Here is a 12078-nt window from a genome sequence, read left to right as displayed (position 1 = left end):
CCCGCCTCCCCCACCCCGTTTTTGTGTGTTTTTGCATCCGGTTCAGTCGTCTCCTGTAGGTGGAGCTCTCCAAGGGGCACGTGCGCAGCTGCATGGAGCTGGTCGCTGGTTGTTACGAGCAGGTCCTTTTTGGATTCACTGTACACCCGGAGCCCGCGGCGAGCGGCGACCTCGAGGTGAGATGCCCCGCGCCGAGACACCGTCGGAGGCGGGACAGGGACTGTCAGGTTTGGTTCCCACACCGCAGAGGTGAACATTGGAGCGCCTGCTGCTCTCCCTCTGATATCTCCGGATTAATTGACGAATCAAACTCAGGGGACTCAGCATCTATAGCATCTATTTAAACCGTTTAAAACACGGGATAGGCATTTTACCAAAATGAGATAATAATGTTTGCCTATTATAGTAGACAAAAAGTCCACAGGGCACGAAGGTAGCGGACATTTATCCACACGGACGAAAGAGTCATAGATACGGATTTAAGGGTTGCTCCCATAAGTTGACTGCCAGTGTAGGTATTCAGCGTTTAAGGAAAGAACAATTCGCTATTTTGCTGAGTTTCTGTCCTGGAGTTTTACAAAACATTAGAGCTAGATTAGGATAAACCTCTCTTAGGTGAAGGAAATGATACTAATTGGTTTATTATTAATTGAGAACTGTGGGCTCGGCGATGCAAGTGCAAAGATGCCGGAGGTATGGATCTTGTACGGACGTTCCCGACATAAGGGGTGTAGGACTGAGAAGACAATACATGGAGAAAATTTACAGCAGAATACGATAAAAATTTTTACTAGATGTGTGAATAAAAAGGTTAATTGCCAGTAGTCAAATAGGTAGATAGTACTATACCCAGGGTTAGAAATCTGGTCTCCTAACTTCTAGCCAGGTACTGTTTTATTCCCTAAGCAATTCTAGGTACCTACTAGAAATTATATCTTAGTACAGTGCTTCGTTTTAAAGAAGTCAACATGTCAGTCTGGAATTAGCCAGAAAATTGGAAGTATATGACTTGACTAATAGTTTTTTTTTTTTTTTTAATTTTGTTTTCTACTCTAGTTATTTATCCTCTTTTGGCCTTTGGCTGAAAGGTGACATGTTTTGAATATTCAAGGATGATATTATTGAATTTGGTTTTTTGGTAGTAAAATTACTTACACATAATACACTTCACAGCAACCCTTTGAGACAGATACAGTTATTCTCAATTTTCAGATGAGAGTTTTTCATAGATAGGTTAATTGACTGCTCAAGGATACACAGCTAATAATTGGCAGAGCTGACGCAAGATGTCAGGGACCCCTGGTGTCTCTGGCACTTGAAGCTCTTAACCATTACCGAATACTGCTTCTAAATCTAGACAGTAGCCTCAATAACCAACATTACTTTTGCATCATGAATTAACAAAGGGTATTCTTAGATTTAGGGCTCTAGCAGCTCTTCAGGAATGTGTGCCTTGACACAAAAGAGGCTCCCTTGGTCCTAATTGATGGAAGGACTGTTTGTTGCTGTAGTTACTCGGGACTTAATTTGCAGTAACAAATTTTAAGTGTGTTCAGAGGAGTTTGGTGGGTTTTTTCTTTCTTTGGTTTGTTTTGCTGTCATTCTTTGCACTCATCCAGTCACACTGCCCAATCCAAAAGTCACATGGCAATAAGCATAGAATTCCTGGTGATTCTCTAGGGCTTATGTTTGTACTAATGGAAGCTCTTACCCTTACTCTTAACCCTTACTCTGTTTACTTTATCTTATCACGGTACGTACTTCTATATGACATCATATTTATTTTGTCTCTCCCACTGGCATGGAAGCTCCATTACAGTAGGGACTTTTATCTTTTATCTACTGCTATATATCAATTACCAGAAATAGTGGCAAGCAAGTGGTAGGCACTCATTATTTAAATGAATAAATTCACATACAAATTTGAACATTTGAAAGAGTAAATGATGTGGAAGTTTCACATACAAGTAAATAATATTAAAGACTTAAAGATTTGGGTGGGTTCTAGAAGTCTCTCTAGTCCAGACTCCATTGCTGGGTTCCAAAATACAATACCCAGTATTGCCTTCCTACCTCTTTGGTTTACCTTCCTTATTCAATTTTCAGATTCTTGTTTGTTTTAGTCTACACATAATTGCATAGATTTTTCTCCATTTGGAGGATCCATTGGTAGTTTTCATGGATTGTGGAACCACTTACCTGTTTCTGGAGAGCTGTGGTGTGACTGTGGCAATTGATTGTACATTTTACTCTTTAGCAGAAATGGTCTCCTGTGGCTGACTTCACTCACCATGCCCACACTGCCTCCTTGTCAGCAATAGCTGTAAATAGTCGTTTTGTAGTCACTGGAAGCAAAGATGAAACAATTCACATTTATGACATGAAAAAGAAGATAGAGCATGGGGCTCTAGTGCATCACAATGGTAAGAAAATTGTATTCTTTAAGGTAGTAATGTGGAGGTATACTTTACAATTTGACTTCAGTTGAACAATTCATTAAGTGTTTTCTAGCAGATTCTGTGCTAGGAGATACAGAAATGAAAAAAAAAAAATCCTTGCCCTCAGGTTACTCGCAGTTAGAATTGGTAGACAGAAAGGAGACAGTTAACTCACTTGGGGGCTGGAAGGATTGGAATGAGGTTTCACTGAAACCTTGTTTAAAATGACATCTGAATTATCTTAAAAGAAATGTCAGTTGTTAGCCAGGTGAAGTTTGCAAGGAGGGAGAAAGGGCATTCCAGGCAGAGCACGCAGTGTGAGGAGTACAAGGAGCAGTATCATAACAATATCTAACTTTATTGAGGGTATATTATGTACCCCTCAGTTTGGCAAGAAGGTACTGTTATATCTCTAGTTCATAGATGGGAACACTTAGGTTCAAAGATGTTGCATGACTTGCCTAAGGTCACAAAACAGTGGAACTATTAATAGAACTTGAACCCAGGTCTAGAGCCTGTGTTTTTAGCCACTCGTGTGCATGGGAAACTAAGCAGTTCTGTATTATGAGAAGGTTACATTGGAGTAGGTTGTGCCACGCAGAGGTAGATGGGACCAGATTCTGGAGTCCTTGTGAGAAGGCACATAGGGATTGAATTGGAAGAGTTAGAGTGACTGAGCGAGCATATGAGTGGTGTGGCTTGAGGAAAGTGCTGGCAGTTTGGATATGGGAGAGGTGCTGGTTAAGAATAAGCAAGAGGACTGAGGATGACATGCCCCTTTGAAGTTGGAGGCTATGGATTGAGTAGAATCAGTTTGCAGTGTTTTTTGAGTTTCTTTAGCAATAAGCCACAGACATTTCTGTAGAGAGAGCAAAGTTACTTAGTGTGTGTAGTAGAAGGATTGAGTTACAAGGGAATTCAGGATTTTGGTGATTTTAGTGCTAAATGGCTCCCTTTTATTAGATGTTGTCTTAGTCCATTTAGCTTGCCATAACAAAATATCTTAGACTGGATAATTTATAAATGTTAGACATTTATTTCTAGCAGTTCTGGAGGCTGGGAAGTTTGAGATGAAGGTGCTGGCAGATTTCAGTGTCTGGTTAGGGTCTGCTCTCTGTTCCATAGATGATGCCTTGGTGCTGAGTCCTCACATGGTGGAAGGATCAGGGAGCTCCCTCAGACTCGTATAAAGGCGACTTAAAGTCTCATTGTCGCGCCCGCCTCGCCAGCAAGGAAGACGTGGCAACTGGAGTTCTTCTGACCGTGCTTTAATGGGGTTCCCTTTAGACTTACATGATGCGGAAGACGCTGAGCACAAGCTCTCACACACTTATATACTCTAAGGAAGGAGGGAAGTGATGGGGATAGGTTAAAAGCGCGCGAGGGTTATTACTGATAGGCCAAGCTAAGATCCTTCATATGCATACTTATAGAACGGGCCAGGACTTACTCTGCGCATGCGCTGAACTTGTTTACTACAGGCGGGCCACCGGAAATCGGCGCCATCTTGTAATGGCGTTGTCACCGCGCCCCACATCTCATGACTTAAAGTCTTCACCCCCTAAAAGGCCCCACCTCTTAGTACTACCACACTGGTGACTAAGGCTCAGCATGTGAATTTTGGAGGAACACATAGCAGACAGTCCTTAGCTACTTTGACAGGTGTCTTGCTCTTCATCAAAAGCTATGTTTTGAGTGATTTCAACATTCCTTTTCCCCTCTGTCTCCCAATTCCAGTTCATACAAAGGAGGCTTCTCTCTCCCTGAAGCATGGAAGAAATAAGTGAAATCTGATCTGTTCAAACCCATTTGTGCAAGTGTTGAACAATGAAAAAAGGACTTAATTAGTAGGAGGACTTTAAGTGGTGTTTGAATGAAGTAGAATTCTTGGTTTCTTCCATTCCTTGTATAAGTCCTGTTTTTCTAACAGTTGGTAATAAATTCTTTTTCTAGGAAGCAGATGTGGAAAAGCAAACTTTCCAAAGTAAGAAGATAATAGGAAGATGAAAACATGAGCAAAGATGGGGGCTAATGGCTCCCACTTTGAGAAGAAGGTGGTACATAAGCCCACATACTTTTGTTGTGTCTAAAATAATTCATCAAAGAGCTTTGGTTCTTTCAATATAAAGGCTAGTGCAAAGGACTGACTAGGCAGTGTATAGATGGAAAATGACCCATATTCTGTAAAGGACCAAATAGTATATATTTAGATTTTGTGGGCATTATGGTCTCTGTTACAATTACTCAGTGGTGTCGTTGTGGTGCATAAGCAGCCGTAAACATTTCTGTAACTGACTAATGAGTGTGCCTATTTTCCAGTAAAACTGTATTTTATAAAAATAGGCCACCGACCAGATTTGGCCAGCAGGCAGTAGTTTGCTGACCCCTGAGCGGTAGGGCAGTGAAGCTGGGTGACACAGATTCCAAAGGAATAGGGAACTTTACTTTAGGGCAAAGGTGTAAAGGTAGGGACTACTTTGGAGAGCTGCGAGAATGCTGGATTCTTCCATCACCTCACCCTTGTCCAGCCTTTTAATACTTGAGCCATAGGGGAAATTCATCAGAGAGCCAAGCCTTCATTTTGGTGGAGCGGGGAGTAGGATGTTTTGTGAGGAAGTTGAAAAGATGTAGGAAAGTTTGTTAAATGTGGGAAGGAGATTCTAGAGAGCATAGTTGAAGAGAATAACATTTTATTTAATTGTTTGAATAAATTCTTCTGACAGTGAATGTTAAGTGTGTATAAATTTAGTCAAAATATCTTTGTAGTGATAGTGATTGGATTGTGGCTGGTCGGGTGGCTAACTCAACTGTTTAGAAAGTGGAAGTCATCTTGGTTTGTTCCCCAGATTAGCTGGTTAGTTTTGTTTGACTTCTGCTCAAAGTATTCTAGCTAGCCATGTCCAAAATTTATAATTATAAAGAGGTAAGTAAAGCAAGAAAGTGAACTGATTAGTTCAAATCTAAATCTACAACTAAAGAAACTCTCTGAAATAGCCTGTCTTGGTTTTTCCATAGGCACAATAACTTGCTTGAAATTCTATGGCAGCAGGCACCTGATCAGTGGAGCAGAAGACGGACTCATCTGTGTCTGGGATGCAAAGAAATGGGAATGCCTCAAGTCAATTAAAGCTCACAAGTGAGTCTAGCTCCTTCCCATTGACATTGTCAATGTGCTCGTCAAGTTGGGAGCTAACTGTTGGTTTCATTTTAGAGGACACGTGACCTTCCTTTCTATTCACCCATCTGGCAAGTTGGCCCTGTCTGTTGGTACAGATAAGACCTTAAGGTAAGTCATTAACACCCAAAAGAATCTTTATTAAGGTGTATCTTTTGCTGCAATACTTAGATACTATTTCTGTATTGTTTCACAGCTCTCAACCATTTAAAGATACTGTGATATAAGGCAAAGGTAGAAAGCTAGTCAGACTTTTCATAATGGTAGGATAAAAGAGATAAGCTCTATATTCACACATGCACTTATATCACAGTCATTGTAAGCTGTCAAGTGAAGAGGAGGATGGTCCTCAAGAGAAATGTTTTAGGAGGGGAAATCTTTTGAAAATACATTGGATACAACATATTAAAGGGGTATGGGAACAGAAGGAGCTTTAATCCTGCTTGATAATAAATATTTCAAGGACAGGCGTGGTGCCTCATGCCTGTAATCCTAGCACTGTGGGAGGCCAAGGCGGGAGGATTGCTTGAGCGCAGGAGTTCCAGACCAGCTTGAGCAAGAGTGAGACTTTATCTCTACTAAAAATAGAAAATTTGGCCAGTGTCATCTTGTACACCTGTCGTCCCAGCTACTTGGGAGGCTGAGGTAGGATAACTTGAGCCTAGGAGTTTGATGTTGCAATGAGCTATGATGATGCCACTGTAGTCCACCTGGGGTCGCAGAGTGAGACTCTGTCTCAAAAATAAATAAATACATAATTCAAGATATTGCTACACAAAGGATGGCAGTTTGTTTGAATAGCCCATATTTAGCAAAATTGTCATTTGAGTATGTCTTCATTATGCTTTTTTACACTTAGTGAAAGTTAATTGATGATCATGCTATAAGCAAGCTTCCTGTTTTGCAGAACATGGAATCTTGTGGAAGGAAGATCAGCATTCATAAAAAATATAAAACAAAGTGAGTATTTTCGTTTAATTTGAAAATGCAAGACGCTCAAAAATCCGAAACTTCTTAAGCCACTATCATGACGCCACAAGTGGAAAATTACACACCTGACCTCATGTGATGAATCACAATCAAAACACAGTCAAGGCCGGGCGCGGTGGCTCACGCCTGTAATCCTAGCACTCTGGGAGGCCAAGGCGGGCGGATTGCTCAAGGTCAGGAGTTCGAAACCAGCCTGAGCAAGACCCCGTCTCTACCATAAAAATAGAAAGAAATTAATTGGCCAACTAATGTATATAATATAAAAATCAGCCGGGCATGGTGGCGCATGCCTGTAGTCCCAGCTACTCGGGAGGCTGAGGCAGGAGGATCGCTTGAGCCCAGGAGTTTGAGGTTGCTGTGAGCTAGGCTGACACCACGGCACTCACTCTAGCCTAGGCAAGAAAGCAAGACTCTGTCTCAAAAAAAAAAAAAAAAAAAACCACACAGTCAAAACTTTGTTTTTTGTACAAAACTATTAAAAATAGTGTGTAAAATTACCTTCAGACTATGTGTATATGGTGTATATGAAACAAATGAATTTATTGTTTATACTTTTGGGACTTATCCTCCAGATATCTCATTGTGTGTAGGCAAATGTTCCAAAATCTGAAAAAATCTGAAATCCAAAGTACTTTTGGTCCCATGCATTTCAGATAAGGGATTTTTAACCTATATATTTTATAATTACTTGAATGTGAATGTATAGGTAAACATTTTTATTTGTGTGCATATACACATTTATTTCCCTGCATGATGGTGGTTAACTCTGAGACCAAATGTTTTAGGTTACTTTTTTTCCATTTTAGATGTGGGTGGTGTCGATACAACCTTTAATGATTTTTTGAACTCAGATTATTATCTAAAATGTAACTTAAATGGCTTTTGTAATGTGTGCATAGTTTTCATCTATGTTTGCTAGCAGTATCCATGTTTTGCATTCAGATCTTGCTATCCACACAGTCATCATGCAGCCAAAGAGTAACTTGGGATCATAGTCCTGGTCTAGTGTTGTCTTTTCTGACACATCTGCCACTGGCCAGCCTCCAAATTCCTACACATAAAACTCTAGGAATAGAGATGAGCTTGGAGGAATTTAGTGTAATGTATCTATAGTAACACACTGCATTTTTAAAAAAGGAAAAAAAAATGAAATGTAACTCATAAAATACGTATCATCATGTATTATAAAGATTGGATGTGAAAATGCAAAGTATATATATTTGCTATTTTTATTATTACTCTGGTCATTTTATGTTTTATTCATAATATAAATTTTGTTTTTTTAACTTCAGATGCTCACATAGTGGAATGGTCCCCAAGGGGAGAGAAATATATAGTTGTCATACTGAACAAAATAGACATCTATCAGCTTAATACTGCATCTATTAGTGGCACCATCACAAATGAAAAAAGAATTTCTTCTGTTACATTTCTTTCAGTGAGTACTCGGAAATCAGTGATAGAACTTTATGGTGATGGTTGAAATTGTTGATGACATTCTAGATATTATTACTCTTTCTCTCTCTCAGGATTCTGTCCTTGCAGTGGCTGGAGATGAAGAAGCTGTAAGGTTTTTTGACTGTGATTCACTTGTATGTCTCTCTGAATTTAAAGCCCATGAAAACAGGTATTTTTGCCAATCTCTGTGTATGTATATGTAGAATCTTAATAAATGTGATATATGCGGTAGTTTCATAAATCAGAGTATATGTTTTTGTGAACAACTGCAGAAATAATAAGACATATCTATAGGTACAGTATATGATATCTGGAGTCTAAGAAGATGGTAGAAAATGTTACCTTCCTGGCCTTAGTAATGCAAAAGTGGTGAAATTGTGATTAGGACTAGTTCTTTGTATAGGATATTTATTTTTTAAATAAATCTGTTAGACTTGGGACCTGCAGTTAAGCATACTTGATCAAATAAAAGACTAAACAGTCTTGAGCTTTGTCCCTGGCCACTCTTGTCCTTTTACTTCATTCCCCTTGCCCACTTCTTCCTCCTTTCCATGTAATGTTTTTTGTTTCCTGCAGGAGAAATGAAATGATATTATTGAATTCCTGTTTTGTGCCATTCTGTTACTGCATTTCTAGGGGGTAGATACTGAGTCTCAAGTAGTTAAGTAACTTGGCCTAGATCACCCCACTTTTAAGTCATGGAGCTGGGATCCAAACCCAGTTCTGTCTCTCTTATAACTTAGCTTTTTCCGTTATAATTTTGGAAAAGGTGATCTGGAAAAGGTACAGTTATATTTTAACATGTCACGTTTGCATGTTCTATGTCTCACATAAGTCTTAGTTCTTATTTTCTAAATAATGGTTAAGTTTTACAAAATCTGTTTTTGTAAATACTCAAGAGTACCATAGTGGACAGCCTTAGCCTTACTTTTGACCTGTATTAGGAAGTAAACACATTCTTCAAGGAAGGCTATTCCAGATGTACTGACAAAACTTTGGCTATTTGGCCATTTATTCATGTATTTATTCAACAAGTATTTGTTGAGCATCTGTTGTAAAAAAATTAATACTACAGTAGGTGTTTGATAATGAACAAAAAAGGCAAGAGCTTGTGTTTACGTGGCTCTTATATTATAGTGAGGCAACAAAACAGTTTATAAACAAGCAGATCATTATAACAGGATGGAAATAGAAAAGAGAGAGCCGTAGGCACCGGGATCCTGAGGGAGGAAATAGCTGGGTGTATTTTAGGGACAGATAGATGACCTATGTGACTAGATGAGGTGAGCAAGGAAGAGGATGGTAGGGCCAAGTAGTGCATGGCCTTGTGGGAGTTTAGATTTTATACTAGATTTTGTTTTCTTTTCTTCTTATTATTGAAAAATTTAAAAGTGGGTGAACCAGTTTAAAGAGCCAACCTTTACAGACCCATCACCAGCTTCAGCACCTATCATTTTATGGCCAGTCTTACTTCATCTATATCCCCAGTGACTTCCTCTCCCATGTTATTTTAAAGCAGATCCCAGTTTCATAGGGTTTTAAGCCTAGAAGTAACATCATCTGATTTACATTTTTAAAAATTGTTAGGGGACAAAAATGGAAGCAGAAAGGCCAATTAGGCTACTTCCATGATCTGCAAGAAAAATGAAAGCGGATCACACTAGGGGTAGTGGAACTGGAGGTGAGGGAAAGGATGCATGACATTGTTTCTGTTGTCTTACTTTTCTCTTCTTACAGAACTTGGAGTTTCTTTAGGTGAAGGGCTATTTTATACATCTTTATTTCTGTTGTGATAAGCTTGATTATTTATAATTACTATTATCTATTCAGCTTTTCCTTAAGATATGATTGACAGTCAATTTTATCTTGTATTGTGGCTCTGAAAATGACTCACAGGAATGTGAAGCAAAGTTGTATTTTGTGACATTAGCCATTGAGCATTTTGGAAGTACTTGAAGCTTCACAAAAGCAGAAGACTGCGTATAAGTTTTATAACAGTATTGCACTATTTTGAAGAAAAGGTCTTTTATGGTGTTAATATTTCTATCCTAGGGTAAAAGACATTTTCAGTTTTGAAATTTCAGAGCATCATGTAATTGTTACAGCATCGAGTGATGGTTTCATCAAAATGTGGAAGCTTAAGCAGGATAAGGTCAGTGTGTTAGCACAGTATTGCTATCAGTATTACTTTAAGTGAAGTAGAATTTTTTTAATGGGTCATAAGACATAGATATTTAAATCTTTTCCAGGTATGATTTATGATTGATATTAATGGTTTTAAAGTTAGGGTTCCCACAGAGCTGCTTTTGGAGTTGGCAGTTTTGAGTCTGAGCTGGGAGGATCCCAGAGCTTTCTCTCTGCTCTTTTAATCATAGAAGCTCTACTTCTCTTTTGTATATTGGGGTTCTCTGAAAGATGTTAGGTAAAAATGCTGCCATTGCTAAAAATAATTTAGATGCTTCTGATCAGTTATGGAACTAATGATAATTTTGAGCCAGATAATTAAACAATTAAATTCCCTTTTGTTGGCCAGGCACAATGGCTCACGCCTATAATCCTAACACTCTGGGAGGCCGAGGTGGGTGGATTGCTTGAGGCCAGGAGGTCAAGACCAGCCTGAGCAAGAGCCAGACCCCATCTCTACAGAATATAAAAAAATAAAAAAATTAGCTGGGCTTGGTAGCACACCCTGTGGTCCCAGCTACTCAGAAGGCTGAGGCAAGAGAATCCCTTGAGCCCAGGAGTTTGAGGTTGCAGTGAGCTTTGATGAGGTCACTGCACTCTAGCCTAAGCAACATAGTGAGATTCTGTCTCAAAGAAAAAAAAATACCCTTCTGTAGTCTCTTTATAGTCTCTGTTGGCTTATTATTCTTTATTCTCTCATAAGCATTCTGTGAATATGGTTTGTAGAATGTTTATTCTGTGTAAGGTTCTTTGTTAAACAAAAGAAATGAATAAGACATGGTCCCTTTCTTTAAAATTTTTAATTTCTTGATACTTCTCAGAAATTGGCTCTGTGAACAACATAGTCAAACCAGCTATGAATCAAGATTATAGATTGCTTCTAAACATCATATTTTATACATAAGAAAATACAATAAATTTTAAATTAAGGTGGCTTGATTATAGAAAAATAAATATTCAGAATTCACATTATGAATTTTTCTTTCCTCTTTTAGAAAGTTCCCCCATCTCTACTCTGTGAAGTAAACACTAATGCCAGGCTGACTTGTCTTGGAGTGTGGCTAGACAAAGTGCCAGACATGAAAGCAAGCCTGCCTTCAGCTGCAGAGCCTTCTCCTGGTAATTGAAGTTGGTCATTTGGAAAATTTGAATAATCTGTTGTCTCTTAAATTGTTGAAGTGAAGGAGATCCAGATAACTTTATTGTTAGCCTGTGTTTATTTCATTCAAAGAGAAAAAATGGTCTTTAAATGCACTGTCTCTTGTGTTTTAGTAAGTGAAGAAGAACAGTTCAAAATCAGCAAAAAGGAATCTGGTGACACAGTGCGGGAAGAAGAAAAGCAGTCAAAACCTAATGCAAAGAAACGCGGTTTAACCGCTAACAGTAATAAACCAACAAAAGGAAACAGCCTGGTGTCAACCAAGAAGAGGAAATTGATAGAAAAGTTAGAAAAGAAGAGAAAAAAGAAGAAAATATAAATGATGCAGTCAATACTAGATATCTCCTAAGAGAAATTGTTTTTAGATGGAATCATTCTTTTAAAAAGCACCTAAATATTTTTTTTCTGAATAAAAGCAAGGAATTTCTTTTGGAGAAATATACATCTTACAAAACCACTTTTAGGTGTTTTTTTTCTTTAAAACAGTGGTAAAAGTACTTTTGACAGACTATTATTTGTCAGTGACATATTAATGGACAGTATGTAATTTTTACTTTGGGCAAAACAAATAAAGATCTTTCTCAAAATATTATAATTTAATATATAATCTTGAACACATTCTTTACCAGAGGTGGATAAAGAGTCGTTTTTCAAATTTTTCTCCTAAATGGAGG

At 38.4% G+C, this 12078-nt stretch overlaps 1 protein-coding gene and 1 non-coding gene across 3 annotated transcripts; both read left to right on the top strand.

Moving 5' to 3' along the window:
* The first annotated feature begins 26 nt into the window (after positions 1-26).
* On the top strand, positions 27-11991 carry PAK1IP1 (PAK1 interacting protein 1). 2 transcript variants are annotated; one of them, XM_012753583.3, is made up of 10 exons: positions 27-176; positions 2261-2423; positions 5454-5574; positions 5650-5724; positions 6521-6573; positions 7896-8041; positions 8133-8230; positions 10114-10213; positions 11241-11364; positions 11518-11991. In XM_012753583.3, the coding sequence occupies exons 1-10, from the start codon at positions 93-95 to the stop codon at positions 11721-11723; spliced, it is 1170 nt and encodes a 389-aa protein (XP_012609037.1). In that variant the 5' UTR covers positions 27-92; the 3' UTR covers positions 11724-11991. The 2 variants fall into 2 exon arrangements, with proteins under 2 accessions (XP_012609037.1, XP_012609036.1); XM_012753582.3 differs by having other exon boundaries at positions 2258-2423.
* On the top strand, positions 7485-7664 carry LOC142876806 (small nucleolar RNA SNORA23). Its single transcript, XR_012923623.1, has one exon. It is a non-coding gene; the product is annotated as a small nucleolar RNA SNORA23 (small nucleolar RNA).
* Positions 11992-12078: the final 87 nt, after the last annotated feature.

This window comes from Microcebus murinus, chromosome 15, assembly GCF_040939455.1.
Source record: "Microcebus murinus isolate Inina chromosome 15, M.murinus_Inina_mat1.0, whole genome shotgun sequence".
NCBI lineage: Eukaryota > Metazoa > Chordata > Mammalia > Primates > Cheirogaleidae > Microcebus > Microcebus murinus.
Note: the sequence above shows the minus strand (reverse complement) of the source record. Positions and strands in the feature narration are given on the sequence as shown.